The sequence below is a fragment of the Balaenoptera borealis genome, assembly GCF_965194805.1.
Source record: "Balaenoptera borealis genome assembly, chromosome: 14".
NCBI classification, from domain to species: domain Eukaryota; kingdom Metazoa; phylum Chordata; class Mammalia; order Artiodactyla; family Balaenopteridae; genus Balaenoptera; species Balaenoptera borealis.
This window is the reverse complement of record NC_138875.1, coordinates 56360373-56385944: the sequence shown is the minus strand read 5'-3', so window position 1 is coordinate 56385944 and position 25572 is coordinate 56360373. Positions and strand designations below refer to the sequence as shown.

Genomic DNA, 25572 nt, shown 5'->3' with positions numbered 1-25572 from the left:
AAAGAATTGCTTTTTTTAAAAAAAAAAAATCACAATTATTTCTAAATTCAGGAATGATATTAAAAAAATAATGTGAAGTTGAATTAAGAATTTTTGAGGAAAGTTATTACTTCCATACTAGTAAATCTGAAAAAATAAGATAGATAAATGCTTAGGAAAATTAAAATACTAAACAAGATGCAAGAAGAGAGAATATGAATAAACCAAACCAAAATAAGAAATAAGAATTACCTAGAAAATAAGTTACTGGGCTCTGGTAATTAATTGAAGAAATGCTGCTCCAACTACTAAAAGACAAAGATTCCTAATATCATAATATTATGGTTCATAATTTGAAATACATAGCCTAACATAGTTGATTCTAATAATAGTTTGTTAATGAATGAGTATAGTGACCAAATGACATTTTCTGAATTAATCTTATGAGGCAAAAAATTTTTTAAAAATACCCCCAAATAAAACTAATACCTAAACCAAAAATTATGGTTTAGGCTTGCTTCAATTAATTCTTTAGTTTCTTCATCTGGAAAAGAGTATAATAATGGTATTCATTTTATTCAACCATTGTATGGATTAGGTGAGATAGTCCATGTTAATTTCTTAGTGAGAAATCGACTTTGGTTGGATAAGGCACTGAGATTTGGAATTTGTGGAGCAGTTAACCTAACCTGGCTAATTAATGTACCCATGTTTTGTCTACCTGGCTGGAGGAAACAAGCTGAATGGGCACACTTTAAATAATGACAACAGACATCAAGTGGGCCCTTGATGCTACCTAGGTACTCGTGACATTTCTCTATTTCTTTCATGCTCCTAATCTCTTCGATGTCAGTTTTATAACTTCTGTCTTCTCACACCTTCAACACCTTCCCCCCATCCTTGCTGTCAGTCCATGACCTTGCTTCTGAGTCACTGAGAAAGAAATGACTCCCACGAGCTCCCACACCACCCACATTTACCCACCAGCCAGCATCTGTCCCCATTTGTTGTCTTCTCCTCTTCTGTTAAATTGAGAGGAACCCTCCTTGCTCCTATGGAAAACCAGTTCCTCCATTTGCTCACTCATGTCACTCCAACAATTCTGCCCTCCCCAGCGTCATCAGGTTCTCTCTCTCTTTATTGGGTTATTCCCATCAACAAGTATGCTGTAATGTATCCCATGTATGGCAGGCTCCCCAAAGATGTCCACATCCTAATTCCAGAACCTGTGACTATGTTAGGTTACATAACAGAGGAATTAAGAATGAAATTAAGGTTGCTAATGAGCTGACCTTAAAATAGGGAGTTTATGCTGTGTTATCACAATGGGCACAGTGTAATCACAAGCGTCTTAAAAGTAGAAGAAGGAGGCAGAATATGACAATCAGAGGGAGATGTGACCATGGAAGAATGTTCAGAGTGATGTAACATTGCTGGCTTTAAAGATGGAGAAAGGGGGCCATGAGCCAAGGAATGTGGATGAACTCCAGAAGCTAGAAAAGACAAGAAAACAGATTCTCCCCTAGAGTCTTTAGAAAGGAACATAGTCTTGCTGGCACCCTGATTTTAGCCTAGTGAGACCCAAGTTGGACTTCTAATCTACACAACTGTAAGATAATTAAGTTGTGTTGTTTTAAACCACTAGGTTTGTGGTAATTTGTTATAGCAGCAATAGAAAACTGCTATAGTATAAACAAACACCAAAAAACCCCTCTTCCTGATGCACTTTCCTCCTCCAGCTATTGTCCTATTTCTTTGTTCCCCTTTATAAAAGTCCTCAGAAGAGTCACCTATACTCACTGGCTCTAGTTCTCTGTTAAACTCATTATAATAAGGCTTTTTTTTCCCAGCCACTCCACCAACAAGTGCTTATCAAGGTCACCAAAGACCTCCATGTCATCATGGCCAATTGCCAGAGTGATCACTCCCTCACCTTTGAAATACTTTCTTCTTTGCTTCCAGGATGCCTCACTCTCCTGGTTTTCCTCCTTCCTTATGGCTACTCTTCAATCTCTTTTGCCAATACCTCCTAATTTCCCTAATCCCTCAGTGTAGCCCAGAACTCAGTGCTTGGCTTTCTTTTCTTTTCTGTCGCCACTCCTTCCCTAGCTGATCTTATCTACTTTCATGGCTTTAAATACTACTTAGACATTGATCACTCCCAAGTGTGTATCTCTGGCCAAAACCTCTGCCCAGCACTCCAGACTCATGTATCTAAATATTGACTTGACATTTCCAAGAGGAGGTCTACCAGGCATCTAAACCTTCAGACTCCAAAACCTGCTCTTACTGTTGTCTTCTCCAGCTTGGTTAATGGCATTTCAATCCTTTAAGTTGCTCAGGTCAAAAACCTTTGACTCATCTATGCCACCTCTTTTTCTTTCATGACCTTCATCCGATCTTTCAGTCAAAGTATCTCCAGGGTCTAGAGCAGTTATTAGCATATACCTATTGGTTAAGCCCTTCAAAATATGTTGGAATATGACTTAGTCTCACCAACTTTACTACCATTTTAGTGCAAGGTAACCTCTCTCAAGCCTGGATTTTTGCAATAGTCTTCTAACTGGTCTCCTTACTTCCACACCGCCAAAGAGTAATCCTTTAAAATGTAAACCAGAACATATTCCCTATTAAGTTCCATGAAGACAGGGTTTTTAGGCTTCTTTGTTTACTGAAGTATCCCCAAGGCCTGGAACAGTGATTATTATTAGCACATTACAGGCACTCAGTAAGTAAAAATACATATTGACTGAATGAAGAGCTGGAAAGTAAAATATAAGGGAAAAATGGTAGAAATGTGAGGCTAAAGGAGTAAGCAGAGACTGTATCCCAAATGGCCTCTAAGTCATTTTCTGAAGGTCAATAAGATACCACTGATCTGTCTTAAGTATGGGGTTAATATGAGCAGAATTGTGTTATTTTAAAATTGCTCTGATAGTTCAGAGGAGTAGCAGAGGGTGAGCCTGGGAGAAGGAAGAATCGGGATTTCTGACAGATGACACTGCTAATCACTGGAGTGAGGAATATGGGGGAGAAGTAGTTTGGAGTGTGGGGTATGGTGACGGTAGGAAATGACAGACAGTTTTGGACGTTTTGAGGTAGTGGATTAGAAGACAGTACAGAGGCATTCACTAAAACAGCACAAAGAGACAAGAAGATAAAAGTATAAAAGAGCTGTCAAGAGTCAGGGAGGATATATTTTGATAATCCATTGTATATTTAATAGGAAATCCAGAACAAGATAAAAATGGGAATGATGGGAAACAGTATTAAAAGAGACAATGACTAAAGAGTTTCCCAGAATTGAAAGAGAGTCAAAAAATCTTTATTCGGGTTGAAAGTGCACTGAATATGAAGCAGGAAAAATAGAAATAAATCTATGCCAAGTCACATCACAGTGAAACTTCAGAACATCAAGGGTAAAGGAAAATAGTAAAAACTTCCAGAGAGAAAAGACAAATGGCCTACAATGGAACAATAATTAGACCGGCAGTATGCTTTCCTCCAGCAACATTACCTGCTGAAGGTGTATTCAAAGTGCTGTGAGAAGAACCACTCACTCCCTACACAATGTGTGTGGAATTGATGCGCAAAATCCTGACACCTCTCTCCAAAGATTTCTGGATGCTGGTCTCTCTAGAAACTCTCAGGTCTAGAGACTGATCTTGCCTCTTATAATTCCTGAGGAGGAACATTAACTAAGAGTCACAAAATTGATTTCACAGTCTTGTAAAATGTCCTAAATAGATATTCTGACAACTAATATTCTCAGCCTCTGGGATGTCTGCCAAAATTCTGAGAGATCATGAACCTCACGTTTAACGTCCTATTGCACTCAAAAATATTAGATCATTTTTGATTGTTCTCTGCTTTTTCATGTCTGTTTGACTTGCTTTCCAACTCACTTGTAAACATATCCTATATTAGTTTTACACTAGCTAAGTAGAAGTTTTTCAGTGTATACTTTTAACAAACTAATGAATTGTTATTGTTATTATATTTACAGAGCTAGGCACTCTGCTACGTGTTTTAATAACTCTCAGTCATTGCCCTGCAGGGTGGTTACCGTCATTTCCATTTTACAGATGAAGAACTTGAAGCTTAGAGAGGTTAATAACTTGCCCAAGGTCATATTCTGGGGAATAGAAAAGGCAGGAGTATTTATTGTTGACACATGCTAATCATTGATAAGAATGACTCTGTTAATAATTTGGAGTGGGAATATTTACCCCAAATGTTGACTTATTTTTTTTGTTCTTCCCAGGAAAAGACTCTAAGGTCTTGTGCAGACTTTTCTGTAAGACCTAATTCCACTGAAGTTAGTGCCTTGGGAAAATAACTGATTTGCCAGCCATCTGTAAGTGTATTGTAACTTTTGATTCTGAGTTCTTCTTTCTCCTGGAGAAATAATGGTAAATGAAAGTAATTTCTATGGGCAGATTCCATTTCATATAACGTGTCAACATTTAACACAGAGCACCTCCTTTTGCGTTGTCCCTCAAGTGCTGATTCAGTAAAGCGTTAAAGCACTGGTCTGGCAGCACTACCCAGGAATCCCTGACAGGTCAACGAGCCAGAGGTCAAGTTTGAAGGGGCTTTCCCAAAGTCAGTATTCTTCGGTGTCTTACTGTGTGCTACACAACTCATTATTTACTGCTGGACAAAGAAAGAACTATGATAAGAAGGTAGACATACTTCCCAAGAGCGCCTTCTTCTGTTTGTATTCCCAGTACCTCGCACAGTGCCAGACATGTCATGTGTGCACAGTAAGCCTACGTTAAAACTGTAAACCTTATTTAAGAACTCTGGGGCATGGGGCTTCCCTGGTGGTGCAGTGGTTGAGAGTCTGCCTGCCAATGCAGGAGACACGGGTTCAAGCCCTGGTCTGGGAGGATCCCACATGCCGCGGAGCGGCTGGGCCCGTGAGCCACAATTACTGAGCCTGCGCGTCTGGAGCCTGTGCTCCGCAACAAGAAAGGCCACGATAGTGAGAGGCCCACGCGCCGCGATGAAGAGTGGCCCCCACTTGCCACAACTAGAGAGAGCCCTCGCACAGAAACGAAGATCCAAACACAGTAGCCATAAATAAATTAATTAATTAAAAAAAAAAAAAAAAGAACTCTGGGGCAAAGGTATAGAAAAAAATAAGGGAGATTTAGGAAGTGGTTAAATGATGAAAGTAGTCCTGTGTTGAAACTCAACCAGATGAATGTTATCAAACTTCTGTATGGCCTGCTAGGTCCAGAATGAAAAATCTCCTGGGACATAGGTAGTTGAGGTGACCAGATTAGCCACAGACAGGTTAGCTTTTGTTTGGATATGTAAACCAATAAAACTTATTGTCCAAGGCAGGGGATAACAATGAATAAAGTCTTTTATGTTACTATATTAATTCTTATAGTAATTCTCTCTATTTAGATGCTTTTTTTTTAACATCTTTATTGGAGTATAATTGCTTTACAATGGTGTGTTAGTTTCTGCTGTATTACAAAGTGAATCAGCTATACATAAACATATATCCCCATATCTCCTCCCTCTTGCGTCTCCCTCCCACCCTCCCTATTCCACCCCTCTAGGTGGACACAAAGCTGATCTCCCTGTGATATGCAGCTGCTTCCCACTAGCTATCTATTTTACATTTGGTAGTGTATATATGTTCATGCCATTCTCTCACTTTGTCCCAGCTTACCCTTCCCCCTCCCTGTGTCCTCAAGTCCATTCTCTACATCTGTGTCTTTATTCCTGTCCTGCCCCTAGGTTCTTCAGAACCATTTTTTTTAGATTCAGTAACTTGAGGGATTGACTCTTGTTTTTCTCTCATGGGCCGAATGATTGTTCTCTGAGTGACCTGCTGCTTCTTTAAGAGCATCTACTGTGTTTTCTCTCTACCAACTGCCTTTCTCTGCTAATTTTAGTTTCTGGTCCCTCATAATTTCAGCTTGCCATGGCTTCTCTGACTCCAGATATACCCCTGGCATCTTTTGGTTCAGGCTTTTTTGACTTTTGGTCCTTCTAGTAAGTGTATTGACACTCAGTATTTCCAAAATCAAATTTGTAAGCTAGGAATGTGACTGGCTTGACTCACCTTTTTGGCCCAGGCCATATATCATAGGTTGCTGCCAGGATATACATCAGTAACCTTTGGGTTTGAAATGACCCATCACCTGTGGTCATAGAGTAGGAATCACGTGGTGCAAAATATCAGCAGATGCTGTGAGCAGAGCAGGCATTAAGTGCTTTCCTGTCCAGGAAAGAGAATGGAGCATTGAAGCCAGATGGAACTGGGTTCAAATCCCAGCTCTACTATTTGCTAGCTATGTGACCTTGGGTAACTTGTCTAATGTTATTCTCTGAAACTTAGTTTTCTCATTTATAACTTGGGGATGATAACTGCTTTGTAGGGTTTTTGTAAGAAATAAATAAAATACTATGTGTAAAGCATGATATAGTATCTAGTACACAGGAGGTTTAATGGTAGCTATTTTATCTTATTTAAAATTTTTATTTACTTTATTATTATATTAACAGATTAATAATGATCTCAAAAAAAATAATCAATCTCCATGTCAAAGGTCAAAAGAAGCTCATACAAGAGGAAAACCAATAGTTAGCTTATGTTGAAGGAAATGTCTGGCCTCACCATGAATTTTAAAAATGCATTTAAAAATAGCTATGAGATATATTTCACATCTGTTAAACTTGCTGAAATAAAATTGTACGTTCCAATGTTGATGGAGCAATGAAGAAAGAGTGCATTCATATTTGGTAGGTGGCATTATAGATTAGCCTAATATTCCAAATAGCACTCTCACAAAACATTTCCTTCAATTTGTAGTTCCTTTCTGGGGAAATACTTCCCAAGGAGATAATTGAAAGGAAAACTTTATTTGTACAAAATATTTATAGCTCTCTTTTTAATTCAGAGTATTTCATCATTTTAGAACCGAAAGAGACCTAGGAGATTATTTTTCCTCTAGGGCTGCATATTAGAATCATTTAGGAGCTTTTAGAAACACTCATTCTCCCATGCCCAGAGATTCAGAGTTAATTGTCCTGGAATATGGCCTGAGCCTGAGGATGGTTTAAAAACTCCTCAGGTGATTCTGATGTGTAGCCAGGATGGAGAACCACTCTTCCAATCCCACTCCATTAGGAGAACTATGACAGAACAGAACCAGAGGGGTTAAAAGGCTGCTTCCGAAGGGAACACACACATAGATGTGGTAAAAGAGCTGAGGTGAAAATGAAGATGCTCCTAATTCTTGGTTCTAACTTCTAGTCTTAGTGAATAACTGGAAATATCCATGTGGCCAACACCTAGAGACTAGGTAACAAATTATGGTGAAATAGTACAATGCATTCATTCATTGTTATTGAAAGGTATCTGTAGACAAAGTAGAACGTAGTGTGTACTCACTGATGAGAACCAAGTGTGATAACGTTGTGTCCATTGCTGCCCTCATTGAGAGAGTCCCAACTGGGACTGTTGAGTTCCCCCTTGGGAGGGGCACAGGTCTCCCTTCATGCTCTTCTCCCCCCACCAGGTGGCCAAGTATTGCATCTCTCTTGAGGGGAATGGGGTTATCAGTGTCCAGGACTGCTGAATGGTGGACTGTCCATGCTGAACAGTGACGAATCAGAAGAATCCATTTTTTTAAATTATGGTGAAATATACCTAGCATAAAATTTATCACCTTAACCATTTTCAAGTGCACAGTTCAGTGGCATTAAGTACATTCACATTGTTGTGCAGCCATCACCACCATCCATCTCCAGAGCTTTTTCATCATGCTCAACTGAAACTTTCTAGCCATTAAACAATAACTCCCCATTTCCTCCACTCCACCATCCAAGTCTCTGGCAACTACTGTTCTACCTTGAATTTGACCCCAGTACCTTATGTAGGTGGAATCATACAACAGCATTTGTCCATTGTGACTGGCTTCCTTCACTTAGTGTCTCCAAAGTTGAGTTCATTTTTGAAGAAAATTATTCCCTGTCTTTCTCTCTGCTCCCTTGCTCTTTCCATCAAAGGTCCATTTCCTTCCAGGTTGAGGATCACCCCAGCCCTTCTTTTGGTCTTTGCTTTCCTGTTCTAGTAACTACCCTGCCTTTTCCCTCTCCTTTTTTCTAGGCTGTCTTATCTAGTGAGCAGGATAGGAAAGCTAGCTCTGTAAGCTTGTATCTGAAACTAGTAGTCTGAAACTTTGTTTTATTGTGTTTTTGCATCTTTGTTTCTGCTTCAGTGTAGACTAGGGGAGGAAAGGGGACTCTTATGGTATGAAAGAGAGAATAAGGGAACACAGAACATAATTAATTAATACTTGGAGACGTGTGCCTGCATCAAATATAAAAATGGTATCTGCAATATTAAAAGAATTGAGGAAGCTATAGAATTTTTTCAGAATTGGTTTGTTTTAATTATAAGGGAATATTGTGTACTGGTTAACATATGAACTCTGGATCTGGGTTATCTGAATTTGAATCCTTGCTTTAACACATTTTAGTTGTTTGTCCTGGAACAAGTTACTGAACTTCTCTGTACTCAGTTTTTCTCATTAATGAAAAAGGTATTATAATAATAGTATCTACTTTATAAATTGTTGTCAGGAATAAAGAAGTTAATACATATAAAGCATTTTTAATACCACCTGGCAAATAGTAAGTACTATATAAGTGTTAGATAGCAATACTTTTTGGTCAGTGTTTTGATACTTCTGTTATCTATCACACCAACTTTGGTTAACCATATAAGGAAAAATAGATTTAAAAATTCAAGGTGACATTATTCATACTAGCCCCAAACTGGACACAATGCAAAGTTGATTCGTTGATGAACAGATAAGCAAAACATGGTGTGTCTTTTAATGAAGTACTTCTCAGCAGTAAAAAGAAGCAATCTGCTGAATCATGCAACAACATGGATGAATCTCAAAAACATCTTGCTAGGTTAAAAAAAAACAGACACAAAAGTCTACATATTATATGATTCCATTTGTATGAAATTTCTAGAAAAGGCTAAACTGTAGGGACAAATCAGGTCAGTGGTTGCCCCTCACAGCCTGTAGGTCCTGATGCAAGACGTTGACTGCATTGGCTTAATTTGGCCATTGCCCGGATACAGGCAAAATTAGAACTAGATCTAATTTTAGATCTAGATCTAGTTCATCTAGTTTAGATCGAGCTCATTTAATAACTAGATGAGATTTGGCTTCTGATAAGAGTCCTAGTCCCGGGCTTCCCTGGTGGCACAGTGGATAAGAATCTGCCTGCCATTGTAGGAGACACAGGTTCGATCCCTGGTCTGGGAAGATCCCACATGCCGCGGAGCAACTAAGCCCGTGTGCCACAACTACTGAGCCTGTGCTCTAGAGCCCGTGAGCCACAACTACTGAGCCTGCGTGCCACAACTACTGAAGCCCACGTGCCTAGAGCCTGTGCTCCACAACAAGAGAAGCCACCACAATGAGAAGCCCCCGCACACTGCAACGAAGAGTAGCCCCCGCTCTCCGCAACTAGAGAAAGCCCGCGCGCAGCAATGAAGACCCAACGCAAACAAAAATAAATTAAAGAAAAAAAAAGAGTCCTAGTCCCCTCCTCTAGCCCTTTTCAACCATCACCTCTCCCCTCTGCCTCCTTTCCCACCACTCTACTCATAATAAATCTGAGACTCTGGCCTGTCACGCAAAGACTTAACTGATTACATGCTGAAACATCTTTCTGGATAATTTCTAGTATAATAGGGATTTACATTCATAAAATGACACTCTCAGGAGAGAGCATTTCAGACATGAGCTAGCAGGTAGAAGCAGAACTCTTGGAGTAAGGAGGATTTACTTTATTCCCCTCAAAATTGCTCCACATAGGATGTTGCTAATCAGCTTACACACCAGGCAAGAAAAAACAGCTGCTTTTTGGATTGATAGCACAGTTATTCAGGCTAGAAAACACCTTAGAGATTATCTGGTTGAACCCTTTATTTTATAGATGAGAAAATGGAGCTTCAGAGAGGGGAAATGATTTTTCAAAGTCACTCAGTGAACAACAGGACTAGATGCCAAACACCAATATATATATATATACATATATATTTTTTAATTAGGCAACTCTGAGATAGGAAGGATACAATTAATTTACAACTTAAAAGAGCTCACCAAATAATCTGGCTGAGCTTTGCCTTCTGTTGAAAGCATTTGTATTGGAGAAATTTCTTAGAATTTAGAAATTCTTGACCACAGGGCCCGTGTCAGTCATTTTGCTTCCCTGTACCTAGCACGTGCTTTGCGTAATAGGTGAGCAATGAGTGATATATTAGATTTGCTCCTTTAATTCCTATCTTTTAAAGGAGAAGGATTCTTTTGGTTTTGCTTTGTACATATAAAACAACTAGTCACATTCTTTCTTATGTGCTGTGTTCATCATTTCACCTATCACATTGTACCACAGTTATTCTTTTTTTTTTTTAATTAATTTATTTGTTTGTCTGTTTTTACTTTTGGCTGTGTTGGGTCTTCATTGTCATGGCTTCTCTTGTTGCAGAGCACGGGCTCTAGGTGCACGGGCTTCAGTAGTTCTGGCACACGGGCTCAATAGCTGTGGCTTGCGGGCTTAGTTGCTCTGCGGCATGTGGGATCGTCCCAGACCAGGGCTTGAACCCGTGTCGCCTGCATTGGCAGGCGGATTCTTAAACACTGTGCCACCAGGGAAGCCCTGTACCACAGTTATTCTTAAGTAATCTTTGTCTACCCAACTACACAGTGGCTACTTTGAGGACGTGAGTGAGTCACCACTTGACCCTAGGGCGTAACACAGGGCCTGACACATTAGTCGGTTTTCAATAAATGTTTTATGAATTAAACTGACTAAATACAGGTCTTTCTTTTTCTGTATTACTGATACATGGGTTTTATTTGTTAACTAAACCCCCCAGAAACTTAAACTTTCTTGATTTCAGTTGGAATTTAGTTTTTGTTTGCTTTTGTTTACCTTATTTCTAAAGAATATATCTTTGTTTATTCCCTCATGTATAGAAAAATGATTTGCTACTGTTTCCACTTCTACTGTAAAACAAAAATTGTTAGGTGGCTAAATATAATTTATACATTTATTTTGGCTTTTAGGATACACTACAGTTAGTTAAGCTCATCATTTCACACTTATAAAAATATTAATACCCTTACAGTTAGTTTGAAGAGAAGATGTATCTACTTTAAAATTGCTTTATTGGGCTTCCCTGGTGGCGCAGTGGTTGAGAATCTGCCTGCCAATGCAGGGGACACGGGTTCAAGCCCAGGTCTGGGAAGATCCCACATGCAGCGGAGCAACTGGGCCCGTGAGCCACAACTACTTAGCCTGCGCGTCTGGAGCCTGTGCTCCGCAACAAGAGAGGCCACGATAGTGAGAGGCCCGCGCACCGCGATGAAGAGCGGCCCCCGCTTGCCACAACTAGAGAAAGCCCTCGCACAGAAACGAAGACCCAACACAGCCATACATACATACATACATACATACATACATACATAAAAGAATGTAAGCAGACAAGAATAGCATTAAAAAAATAAAAAATAAAAAATAGATTTTTTAAAAATTGCTTTCTTAAAAAACTAATTGTAATTCTGGAAGCAAATATTTTTGAAATTTCCAGACTTATATAGTTATACACTTTTTAAAAAGTATTTTGCATTAGATGGTTTTCTGGGAAATTTGAAATTAACAGTAGATTAGCATTTCATTAAGTTTTCAGAAAACTGACACATGTGTAAGGGCATCATGATTAAGTCAGATTAATTGATTATACACCTATAAGGCAATTTGATTAAATCACGATTATTGATTTGTCAAAGCCCAACTAAATTTTTCATCTTTAGTTTTATTATGCAGTACAACACAGTAGGTAGTTTATTATCTGAATATTTATATTTTGGATAAATATGTTGTTAGAAAAGGCTGAGTCCATATGATGCAACAGCAGAAAGATCACTTAGGAGACTTGGTTGCGTCTAGCTTATACTTCTTTTGCCAAATCTTATTGTACACTTGTTTGAAATGGACTATTTGGCTTTCACTGGGATCCTGAGCATCAATGAATAAATGATATTTTAGCTTTTCCACAAATGTGTGTGGACTTCTCTCATTTTGCATTCTTTTTTTTTTTTTTAAAGTTTTGTTTTTAAAGGAACTCCTTTATTTATTTATTTATTTATTCATTTTTGGCTGTGTTGGGTCTTCGTTTCTGTGCGAGGGCTTTCTCTAGTTGCGGCAAGTGGGGGCCACTCTTCATCGCGGTGCGCGGGCCTCTCACTATCGTGGCCTTTCTTGTTGCGGAGCACAGGCTCCAGACGCGCAGGCTCAGTAATTGTGGCTCACGGGCCTAGTTGCTCCGCGGCATGTGGGATCTTCCCAGACCAGGGCTCGAACCCGCGTCCCCTGCATTGGCAGGCAGACTCTCAACCACTGCGCCACCAGGGAAGCCCTCATTTTGCATTCTTAACAGGGATCAAAGTTCAGTAAATATTTTAATGTGTTGATATTTGTAGCCAGTAAATCTTGACCTAATAGTTGTCTGTTACATGGGAAATATAACTAAGACTCTTCTTTGGTAAGAGTTCTTACTTCTAGTGGACATTATTGGCATATGGCACACTCTATCTATCTGACTATCTATGTATGTATGTATCTATCTGCACACACACACGCATACACACACACAGAGTTAAATGGTTATAAGGCAGTACAGGATGATATATAGGAGGCTGGGCTCTGTGTAGAACAGACCTAGGTTTGAATTTTCTGTCACATTCTAGTTGCGTGACTTTAAGAATATTAATCTCTCTAAATCTTAATTTCATAATCCATGAAATGTTTTTATGTGTGTATCATGGTCAAATAAAATACTGTAAAGTAGTTAGCATTATTAATACTTGGCATATAGCAAATGCTTATTAAATATTAGCTTGTATTATGATGATTTATATCTCTTATTTTTGCTTATTTTTCCTCTTTCTGTTTCAAGGAGATTTGAAGCAACTTACCATGCTCTCTAGAGAAATGACTCACTGGGAACTATTCCAATGGCTGGTGGATAAAACTTGGAAGAACCACTGCCATTCTGTATTGGATGTTTAGAGAACAAATGGATACTTGGGAACGTAAAGCTTGGAAAATCCTTCTATGGTTTCCTGACAGCAAAAATGTACGTATGCACACTGACTAGAGGTGCATTTAGATAAACAAATGCTGGGTTGAATTTGGTCAGTACTAAGTGGAATACATTCTTTTACATACATTGATTGGGTAGCTCAAAAGCTGACCCTAAGTTATGAGTGGGGACCTATATTGCACTCGAAAGACCATTTGAAAATATCTAGTTTCTTATAGACAAAGTATCATTGGAGGGAGGATAAGGCAATCCGTGACAAAAAGTGCATGGGCTTTGGAATCCAAATATCTCTGAATGAATTGCATTTATGTCATTTCCTAGCTGTGTGCTCTTTGGTAAATGACTTCACCTCTCGAAGCCTCAGTTTCCTCATCTATAGAAGGTAATGATACCTACCTTATAGGGCAATATGAGAATTAAATGAGATAATGTATATAAAGTGCCTATCAGAGTATCTGGCACTTGATAGGTTCTCAACAGTCTTAACTGGAGTTATCAAGGAAGGAATTATAAAGTAGGCTACGATATTGGGTCTGTTCAATATTTTGGTAGATACAAGTGGATCTGTATTTAGTTGATGTAATATCACATCAGGACATAACCTTCTCCGTACATATAATCTGAACAATGAGCTTTTAAATTATTACTTTCGGTAACAATAGTTGACATTTACTGAGTCTTCATTTGTGGCAATCACTAGGTTAAGTGCTTTCTCTGCATTATCACATTGATCTCCATAGCAGTCCCCTAATTTGGATGTTATTATCCCCATTTTATAGAGAAAGGAAATGAAACTTAAGGAGAAATACACTGCTTAGAGTTACCTGGCTATTAAATGCCATCGGTGGCCTAGAATCAAGGTCTGATCTGAGTCCAAAGTGCAGGCTCTTGCCACCAGGTTATTCCACCTCTGAATTTGTGACATATTCTAAAAACAAAGAAAGAGAATCTCTTGTTAGATAGACTGACCCTACTCTGACTTTAGGAAAGATAAAACTTGTTGCTTCTTAAAGGCTTTAGTTAATGAATAGGGAATCAAAGATTCAAACTTGAAGCTATAACCTACTTTGTAAATTTTCCTGAAATGAGAGAAACAGTGATCGTCAAGCCAAAATTTCCACCACATGTGACCCATTTCTTACTTGCTTGTCTCTAATTAGCCTCGTGTTCTTTTTTTCACCTTGTGTCTTTTAAATGTATTGTACATGGGTTATGAACAGCACATACAGAACCGTATCTTGGCATTAAAATTCCATGAAGTCCATTTTGGGAATCAGATTACTGCACCTATTTTTAGCTCTCAACACAAACCACTCTTTCCATTATGCTTTTAAATATCCTGTGATAAAATTATATTGAAAATAGCTCTTATAGCCAAATTAAAATCCTACATTTGGTTTAATCAGGCCAGAGCCATTGACTGGCATTAATGTAATTAATTACTGAGGCAGCTATCTGCCAGGGCCTCCTTCTTCCTCTCGGTTTAGGACTACCCTCCCCATTTGGTGCTATATTTATCTGCCCTCTTGGCCATAAAAGGCTGGCTGTGTGGCTCTGACATTCTACTGCCTGACCACATGCATTATTTTTGAACTGGCCCCAGGGTCCTGTCTTTAGCCCTGCCTCTTAACTTTTTCTTGGATTCAACCTACGTGGGTTTTTCATTCTCTCATCCAGCTCCACAGTCACGTCGGAACATTTCCACCACCATCACTCCTTTGGAAACTGGTAAGTGTGACCTTGAGGCAGAAGAATGCACTTGATATTTTATATGCTCAACAGCACTGCAGTGTGTGTGGTTTCTTTCTATCTTCTGAGCTCAGCAGTTTTCTCAAAGAGATGTAAGAATAGCAGAGAAATAGGAAAGTGGCGCTCCGGGGAAGGAAAACAAGCGGCAGGGTGCCAGTTTGTGCTGGCACAGCTCTTCTCTCAGATCAGTGGATTCTTTTAAAATTAAGCTACTGTTCCTGGAACTATAAAAAGATAATAGCTGTCTCAGATAGAACTGTAAGCGTGAGTCAAGTACTCTTTCCAAGTTACAGTTCAGTGGTTTGGTTGAAACCTGGAATGGGTAAGGTAACAAGAAATCATGTGTTTTCTCTCTTCCATACGCCTACAATACTCCCTGATTACATATTAGATCAAAAGGAGTAAACTAGCTCTGAAGTCACTAGTTTCTAATTCAGTGATTTTGCTCTGACAGTGCCATGTGGATGAATGTAAGGGTACATTGGGTATTTCTAATCGGAAAACGGTTAAGCAATATTTCAGAGGCAACAAAGAGCACCGCATCATGATCCTAAAGTTAGTATTTTCTGTAAAGAATTTTTATCAGCTTTCAGCCTCTAATGCCTGTACAAAAGTATCATGTCACAGTTACAACTATGCAGTTACTGTCTCTTCCTAAATTCCCAAATTATTTTCAGGAAAAAACACAGGTCTTAAAGGAATGGAAGACAACCAAACCATCTTTCCTCCCAATACACTCTGTCATGTGTTGGGGATAATCCTCACTTACTTGATGAAGAGAAGGTAGTTGTACCTTTGTTCCAGAGGTCAGAGCTATGACAACCAGCTGAGTTGACATAAGGCCAAAGCCCGTTTACTTGTAATATATTATCTCTGTGCTTGGACTATTAAGTATTATTAAAAATAAATATATTTGGGGAAAATAGAAATAAAGAGAATGGAAAATAGAATTGAGGCAAGACATTTAAAGATTTTATTTTGTGAAAATAACAACATTTCAAGTTATTTGGGTTCTGAATTTAGCTTATAATACACAGGAAGGTCATTCATTATTATTTGGACATCATTCAAATAACATTTGCTGTGTTGCAGTGTAGTATGTATCATTACAGAAACTTACCAAACATCTTTATAAAAGCCTGATCATATACTTCTATATTTATATATTCAACCCTTTTGTTTTATAAAAATGTATCTAATAATTATTCATTACACCTGATCATCATTCTATGTATTTTAGAACAGAAAATAGCAATCTATTTAAGGGTTGAAGCAAAGTTGCTTGCTAGTAGCTATTTTTTTCCTCTTGGGAAATGCCATGTAGACTGATATCTTCCATGAGCCCTAACATAAATATTTCTGGAATGAAGTTTACTGGATTTTCTTCTCTAGGGAATACATGCTGTTTAGTTTAAATAAAAAGATTTTTAAAATATGGTTCTGAAGAACCTAGGGGCAGGACAGGAATAAAGACGCAGACGTAGAGAATGGACTTGAGGACATGGGGAGGGCGAAGGGTAAGCTGGGACGAAGTGAGAGAGTGGCATGGTTATATATATATACTACCAAATGTAAAATAGATAGCTAGTGGGAAGCAGCCGCATAGCACAGGGAGATCAGCTCGGTGCTTTGTGACCACCTAGAGGGGTGGGATAAGGAGGGTAGGAGGGAGACACAGGAGGGAGGAGATATGGGGATATATGTATATGTATAGCTGATTCACTTTGTTATAAAGCAGAAACTAACACACCATTGTAAAGCAATTATACTCCAATAAAGATGTTAAAAAAAGTAGATTTAAAAAAAATTTTTTTTAAGAGGTGAAAATTTTTATAAGGTGTTGAAATAAAAACACAAGAAATTGAAAACTTCTCCACACTAGTCATTTAAAATCCATTGAAATATTATTCTCTACCTGTCCTTAAAATCACTCCTATCTTCTAAGCCAAGCATTTCTCAAACTTCAGTGTACATTGGAAACACTTTGAGAAATTGTGTAGAATTCAGTCTCCTGCTCCCCCTCTCACCAAAGATCCTCATTTGTTAAGTCTGAGGTTTGGCCTGGAAATCTGCAGGACTAATGACAAGAAAACGTAAAGTAATAATAAAAGGGAAACAGCTTTTCAGCTCATCGTAGAAACTTTTTATATTTATCTCATTGTTTTTAATGGAACTGAATTGAAGAGCAAGCTTGTCTTGTACTTTAAAAGGCTTTCTAAAAAGTAGATTTATTTTTTAAATTAATTAATTAATTAATTATTTATTTATTTATTTATTTATTTATGGCTGCATTGGGTCTTCGTTGCTGCACGCGAGCTTTCTCTAGTTGCGTCGAGCAGAGGCTACTCTTTGTTGTGGTGCACGGACTTCTCATTGCTGCGGCTTCTCTTGCTTCAGAGCACTGACTCTAGGCGCACAGACTTCAGTAGTTGTGGCACGTGGGCTCAGTAGTTGCATCTCACGGGCTCTAGAGCACAGGCTCAGTAGTTGTGGCTCATGGGCTTAGTTGCTGTGCGGCATGTGGGATCTTCCTGGACCAAGGATCGACCCCATGTTCCCTGCGTTGGCAGGCGGATTCTTAACCACTGTGCCACCAGGGAAGTCCTAAAATGTAGATTTAGACTTGACAGAAAGTGTGGCAAGTTTAGAAGGATTCAGTCCTCATTTAGAATTTTTTTAAAAGATTTGAAAAATTTATTACAACTAATTTCACTTGTAAAAAATTTGACATGCACAAAAGCATTAAAAATGGAAGAGGGGGGCTTCCCTGGTGGTACAGTGGTTAAGAATCCACCTGCCAATGCAGGGGACACAGGTTTGAGCCCTGGTCCAGGAAGATCCCACATGCCGCACAGCAACTAAGCCTGTGTGCCACAACTACTGAGCCTGCGCTCTAGAGCCCGTGAGACGCAACTACTGAGCCCACGTGCCACAACTACTGAAGCCTGCACGCCTAGAGCCAGTGCTCTGCAGCAAGAGAAGCCACCTCAATGAGAAGCCCGCTCACCGCACCAAAGACCCACTGCAGCCAAAAATAAACAAATATATAAATAAATTTTTTTAAAATGGAAGAGGGGACTTCCATAAAACCACTACTTCATCCAGGGTTGTCAATATGGCTGATATGCTTCTGTCAGTGGACAGATTATTCAAGAAAGATAATACAGTCTGAAGTCTCCCCTCTCTATGCTAAGCAAACCTATTTTTGACTTTCAGTAGGACTGTTAGGTCACGTTCACAATGCAAACTGCTACACTGATGACTGACTTTCTTGCTTCTTTATGTGGGAAGACTAGAAGCCTTCATGTTCTTAATGGAATTTTTCTGCCTTGACATTATACCTTTTTGAAGTATTTGTGAAATTCAAGAGAGATTGTTATATGACAATATAAGCATCCTCCAGGGTTCAGTCCTAGGACTTTCATTCTCATCTATTTTTTTTAGCATTAAATAGCATCTAAATGCTGGTGAGTCCCAAATGTAAGTCTCCATCCTGAACCTTTACCCTGTGTTCCAGAGTCACATATCCAACTTAATCTCTTAATTAAGTCTAAGATTAATCACTTAATCTCTCCACTCGGGTGTCTAGCAGGTATCTCAAATGTAGAATGTCTCAAACCAGTCTCCTGTTCTTCCATTCTGAACTGCTGTTTTGTTACACTCCTGGCTCATCTCAGTTAATAGCAGTTTTAGTCTTCCAATTACTCAGGCAAAATCCTTGGAGCCATCTCTCATTCCTCTCTTTCACACCCTAATCCAGAACCTTCAGCAAATGCTATTGGTTCTACCTGCAAAACATGCAGGGTCTGATCACTTCTCACACTTCCACTGCTACCACTATAATCTCTAGCCTGGACTATTGCAGTGGCCTTTATATTAATTTGCTAGGGCTGCCATAACGAAGTACCATAGACTGGGTGGCTTAAACAACAGAAATTTATCTTCTCATGATTCTGGAGATTAGAAATCTGAGATCAAGGTGTCAGCTGGGCTGGTTTTTCTGAGGCCTCTCTCCTGGCTTGTAGATGGTCATCGTCTTGTGTCTTCACACAGTGTTCCCTCTGTATATGTACATATCTGTGTCCTAATTTCCTCTCCTTATAGGGATGCCAATCATGTTGTATTGGATTAGAACCTATCCTAATGACCTCAGTTTAACCTCACTTCTTCTGTAAAGATCTTATCTCCAAATACAGTCACATTCTGAAGTACTGAAGGTTAGGATGTCTATATATGAATTTTGGGGGGGATACAACTCAGCCCATAACAGCCTTCTAATTGGTCTCCTGGCTTTCACTCTTGTCTCTCAACAGTCTATTCTCAGACTCAGCAAGAGTGATTCTCAGCTCAGAACCTTCCAATGACTCCTTAGCCCTTTCAGAATAGAATTCAAAGTCCTTACAGTCACCTATAGGACACTACACTATCTGCCCTCCCCACCCTCCACCTCTCTGACATCATCTTCTATACCTCTCCCTGCACCTCCCTCACTCCATGCAGCCTCACTGGCCTATTTGCCATGCCTGGAGTACAACAGGCAGGCTCACACTCCAGTGCCTTTGCAATGGTCTTCTAACCAGAACACTTCCCCCCAGATATTCTCATGCTCAGATGTCACTTTCATGCTCAGTCATCATCATCATCCCTGATGATGCTGTTTAAATTGCATCCCATCCCACCTTCTTGTTTTATTTTTCTCTATAGCATTTAGCAGGTTCTAATATACTTTACACTTTATTTTCTCTATTTGTCTATCTCTTGCAATAGATTATAAGGTTGTATATAGGGTTATCAGAGCAAGGATTTTGTTTGTTTTGTTCATCTCTGTATTTCCTGTGCTGGAATAGTCCCAGGCTCAAAATAGGTTCTCAGTAATTATTTGTTGAATGAAAACCACATTGGCTGGACGCAGACTCTTCATCATTACATATTCTCTCAGATGAAGCCCCTGTCAGAATGAAATGCCAAAAAATTAGAAATATATGCTATGAAAGGTCTAAGGAAAAAGCACAATAGGGAAACTTTGTAAAGATCTTGTAAGTATTTAAAAAAAGAAGGAGAAGACAGCACAATGATAGGAGGGGGTACATCTGGGCTATGAAGCAAGGAGTTTATTGAGTAACCAGCTAAACTAACCTTCACATCAGTTTCCACTTACTCTTTGGAACAGATAAAAGAGTATTAATTTTTACATGTTGGTTTAGATGAATTGTTCTGTTGGGTTTGTTCCTTAATAGTTCACCCCCAAACTGTTGTTTTCTTGTAGATTGCCTGGTTCCCTGGGGGCACATGATGTCTCTGCCTTTTTATCAGAAACTTCACCAGCACTATGATCGCAGCTACCGCAACAAAGACCTTCACACCACCATGAGCCAGTACCAGCAGGAGAAGAAAAGGTCGGCCATCTACACCCATGGCTCCACTGCCTACAGCAGCCGCTCCTCCGCTGCCCACCGCCAGAAGTCCGAGGCCTTCAGCCAGGTGTCCGCCGCGTCCTACCAGCAGCAGGCTTCCCAGGCCTCCGAGTCTGCCCTCTCATCTGCAGTCAGTCGGAAGACTGCCTCAGCCTACGACTATGGCTACTCCCACGGGTATGTCCAAAGCAGCCTTACAAATTTAGGGCAAAGCCACATTCTCTGAATAACTCCCCCATGTCACATTTTCTTATCTTCTTACTGGCAGCCCTACCTTTAAACCAGGTATGGAGCAAGGCCATGTTTTGGGGGGCCTGGGACTTATGTCTATGATTTCCCTTTACCTTCCTTCTCTGAGTTTCACAAAAAGCTTCACAGCCACCCTGGGGTGTCTTGCTTGAATTGCCAACTGCGATATTGCTAGAAGCAGAGAAGTTTTGCCACAAGTCGTGTTCAATATTCAGCAGCAGCAGAGCTGGGAAACCTTATTTCAATACTCACAGCAGGTTTCCTGGTCCTGAGAACATTTCAACTTAGACGAGAATAGAATTTTTTTTTTTTTAAAGAAATGCTCATGCAGAGTCTTAACTTCCTATTTTATTTATTTATTTTAAATTTATTTTATTTATTTATTTTTGGCTGTGTTGGATCTTTGTTGCTGCGCACAGGCTTTCTCTAGCTGCAGTGAGCAGGGGCTACTCTTCGTTGTGGTGCACAGGCTTCTCATTGTGGTGGCTTCTCTTGTTGCAGAGCACGGGCTCTAGGTGCGCAGGCTTCAGTAGCTGTGGCTCACGGGCTTAGTTGCTCCGCAGCATGTGGGATCCTCCCTGACCAGGGATCAAACCCGTGTCCCCTGCATTGGCAGGCGGATTCTTAACCACTGCGACACCCGGGAAGTCGTAGATGAGAATAGAATTTGAAATTCACAGACCACAGGATCCCAAACTACAGCAGAGATGGGTTCTATTCTTTCAATATATGAAAGCCAAGGTTAAAATTCCGAGCTATTATTCAAGCAGCAAATATTTTCTTTAGCCAGGGCATTTTATAAAAACATGGCCCTATCTCAGTCAGCCTAAGAATACCAGGAGCAAACTGGTACTCTGACAAAATTAGATTTAACCCATTGCAATGAGGGAGACCACACACCAGAGGAAAAGAGAGTTTCAGTAGGATTCTAGGAAGAGTGGAGTTAAGATGCAGGTCTGGTCTGAAAAATGAATCCAGTGTCCTGCTGCTTTGGAAACAAGTCAAGTTGAGATAAATGAGGACTGTTGTATCTAGAAACCTCTTATGTTTCTTCTTCTTCTTCTTCTTATGTTATGAGCTCAGCACCTGGGCTGGGAACTAAGGCTGCTTCTCTGTGTCAACAGCAACTCCTCCACGCAAGAAAGCAATATCTCATTCTTCCTGATAAAATTTCAAACAGCAAGCCTACTGATAATGTTTGATATTAGAGAAGAAAGTTTCTCGGTGAGCCTGTAGTCACCCAAAGGAGGAGGTTATCACAACACTCTACTGCAGCAGTGTCCCCGGGAGACACATTTCCTGTGAACCTTGAGCTTGGTTTCTCTGTGTTTGTTGTTGCAGCCTGATAAATGCTGGGCAGATAATTTCTCAGTCCAAGCCAATTTTTATTTTCTCCATATCCAGAGCAAAATGTGTCATGGGGATTAAAACACACTTGCAAGATTCATGTGATTTTACTAAACATCTGTCTATAGTCCACAGAAAGAATTGCTGAACTTCAAAACATAAAAATTCCTGGGCTATGTGATCAGTAATCACCTGCTGCCTCAAATCTCCTCCATCTGGCATAGGTTGCATTATTTGTTATAAACAGATATAATTTTGTCTTACAAAATTTAAGTCCACAAAATATCTGTTAGGGCAACTGGAGAAGGTGTTTATTTCTGGGAATTAAAAAAGTTACTGAGGAAATAATATGGTGGCTTGTATGTAAAGACAGTTTCTGAAGGCAGAAACGCCTGAATCCCTGTGGGTTTAAGCAGTACCTGATCCACGGCTGTGATTCCTGGGCACTGACATCGACCTCCTGGGAGCTTCTGCATGTTCAGTACCAGAGTCTCTGGAGTTTACCTGGAATGTGTGATGGCAATGTTCTGAAATTCCATTTAAAATGGAACAGGATCGTTTTACAATCTCACTTTCATGGGTCATGTGTGCCAGGGGATATTCATAAGGACCTCAAATTAGCTGCAAATATGGAAATATTGTCAGTGAGGAGGTGAATTCATTTCTTTTAGCTCTTGTTTCAAATACCTGCCTTCCAAAGGAAATAGGAATGAGCACCATGCTATGTGACAGTATCACTGTGTTCTCCTGAAGAATGTCCCATACATATGTTTAAGAACCTCGTTTAGGAAAGCAGCTGTCCTGTAATAGAGAAGATTATGTTTTAAATATCCATTTTCCTGGTCTGTCTGTGCCAAGTCTATAGAAAATGTAGAAAATGGGTATTTTTATTACCATACAGTTGTTAAGGTAACTCCTTGTGTACTTATTTCATTCCCTCAATGCTGTAGAGGCTACAGAGTTTTATGAATCTGTAATTCAAAGAGTTTTACTTCTTAAACTCTATTGCTAAATTTTGTTAAAATTATTTTAATTTTATACAAATTCTTTTTTTAACCACAGATGCGATATTCATATTTATTTACAATCTGATAAATTATATCTAATATTAGTAATTGAAATTTTGAGCATCTTTATATTTTATCCAGAAAACATTTGCTCTATATTATCTTTGGAAGACTTAGCCATTTTAACTATAAAGAGCCTCAGATAATAAACTTTGTGTAGGAAGTAGAACTGTAATTATTTTTCTATACTCAACCTCACATCTTCCTTCTTGCTCTATAAGTATTTATGTAGGTAAGTAGGTATTTATTAATGGCTTGCTATGTTTGAACAACTCCACTTAGTAGAAATGTAGACCTAGAAACAAGAAAGGGAAGAAGATGTCAATATTTTTTCCTTTGTGTAATGCAATATAAAAGAAAAGAAAGCTAACCTAATCCCAGGGGTATTTTAGTTTTTCTTTTTTTAGACCTAGAGCTAACAGGAGCAGATAATACTCTGTGAACATTTCAAAATCTTCATAATTCCTTCAGGTTGTATTTTAGCTTTTTCAAAGTGGATCAACTTTTCCCTGCTAAATGAAGTCTCTCTCTTTGGTTGCAAAGAGTGTTGTTAATTAAAACTCGTGTGGGGTTGGAAATGTAATTCTGTGGAGTGTATATGAACACTAGGCTTGATCTATTTTTAGCCTCTGCTTTGTAGTTAGATGTCCAGTAGTAAAGTGGAAACTATGGAGATTTATATGTGCTCAGGGCTTGGCTGACCTCAGTTAAGACTTAAGAACAATGGCTTGTTCAGAGTCAGTGTGGTTTTAGCTCAGATTGGTTTACCAATTGCATTCTTAGCCAAGGGTTATAAAATAAATTCTGGAAGGCTTATTCTAAATGCTTTTGTTCTTAGTCACAGTGAGAAAAAAAAAACTAAATTAAAGAAAGTAATTCAGGAAAACAAAATGATACAAGACTATTGTTTTATGTTAGTAATTCACAAATACTATTAGAGATTAAAGGAGAAATGGTGCTCATGACCACTTTGCAACCATTAGGCAACGGTTTTTAGCCTCTGTCCATGAATAGGTTTCAACAGAGTTTTGGATGATCTCAAATTATATGCAAAATTAGGCACAGATGAAATTTTTTTTTTTTGCTGAGAAGGGCCCTAGCTTTTATCAGATTCTCAGAGAACTCTGTGGTTCAACAAAGGTCACAACCACTGCACTAAAAAGTCTACATATAAATATCAGACAGCCCAGTGTGTGACCTGAAGATCCCTTTCTAAGGAATTAGGATGAAATAAGGAAGATGTTTACAGGGAATGTGGTATATGGAAATCAGGGTGCCATCCTTTCTTTTGAGTAAGATGGAAGTAAAAAAGAAATATTTTGTTATGCTTGATAAGTAGAAATGAATAACTTCCAGAAACCAGAGAACAACACAGCACAGTTCTTGGGTGATGGGCCCCTCAACCCTCTGTGGTAATGGTAGGCATCAGATTGTCTGATTCTAAACAGATTAAAATCCAGCCCATATGATGCCGTTCAGCATAGCATTCTCTATACCACTTTACAGTAACTCTGAGAAGTAGAAATTATTATCCTCATTTTTAAAATGAGAAAATTGGAGGGACTTCCCTGGTGCTGCAGTGGTTAAGAATCTCTGCCTGCCAATGCAGGGGACACGGGTTCGAGCCCTGGTCTGGGAAGATCCCACATGCTGCGGAACAAGTAAGTCCGTGTGCCACAACTACTGAGCCTGTGCTCTAGAGCTCATGAGCCACAACCACTGAGCCCATGAGCCACAACTACTGAAGTCCACGCGCCTAGAGCCCGTGCTCCTCAACAAGAGAAGCCACCACAATGACAAGCCCGTGTACCTCAACGAAGAGTAGCCCCTGCTCGCCGCAAATAGAGAAAGCCCATGCGCAGCAACAAAGACCCAACGCAGCCAAATAAATAAATAAACAAATTTTTAAAATAGCACAAAAAAATGTACAAAGAATAAGAAAATATTTTTTTTAAATGAGAGAATTGGAGACCAAAGAGATTAAATGACTTTTCTTCCTTACACTAACAAATAGTGGAATAGTGACTTGAGCACCCCAACCTACCCCAAGTCCCCCACCCTTTCTACAAGTTCCCAGTAACTCCCCTTGACTACATGGCTACCATATTTTTCTTGAAGCATCAATGTGTAGTTTTGCATTATGCTTCCTTTTCTTTCCCCTGCTTCTCCTGGAGAAACCAAGATTTAGAGCAGGGAACAATAGGTAGAAACAATAGCTAGAAAATCCCAGGGGCATTATGAACGCCAAACCTGGAACCTTACACACTCTTTAACTGTCACTTAGAATCAGACCTGGAGACTCACAAGGGCTCTGGAAGACACCAGTTTGGGAATAAGAAAACTGAAACATGAGTGACTTGCCCTGGGCACTGTGCATAACCTTAAATTGTGCCCCTCACCTACACTCATGTCACATTGTCACATTGATTGACCCTTGGTTGTTACCCAGATCATAACCTCTTTTGAAACTTCTAGACTTTGCAGAGAACTAATGTGCTAATGTTCAAACCAGTTGTAATTCTCACAGAAGATACCAATGCTAAAAACAGAGACCACAAAACACAAACCCCTGTCTTTTATTGATGGATCTGATTACAGCAGGGACTGA

The 25572-nt window shown here is 39.3% G+C and overlaps 1 protein-coding gene across 1 annotated transcript in view; it reads left to right on the top strand.

Annotated features, from left to right (window-relative positions):
- The first annotated feature begins 14704 nt into the window (after positions 1 to 14704).
- MYOM1 (myomesin 1) overlaps positions 14705 to 25572 on the top strand; it is a 137264-nt gene continuing 126396 nt past the window's right edge. The window contains exons 1-2 of the mRNA XM_082353480.1: positions 14705 to 14866; positions 20154 to 20478. Coding sequence (XP_082209606.1) covers positions 20177 to 20478 — 302 coding nt within the window. The 5' untranslated portion in view covers positions 14705 to 14866; positions 20154 to 20176. The remainder of the gene's footprint in view (positions 14867 to 20153; positions 20479 to 25572) is intronic.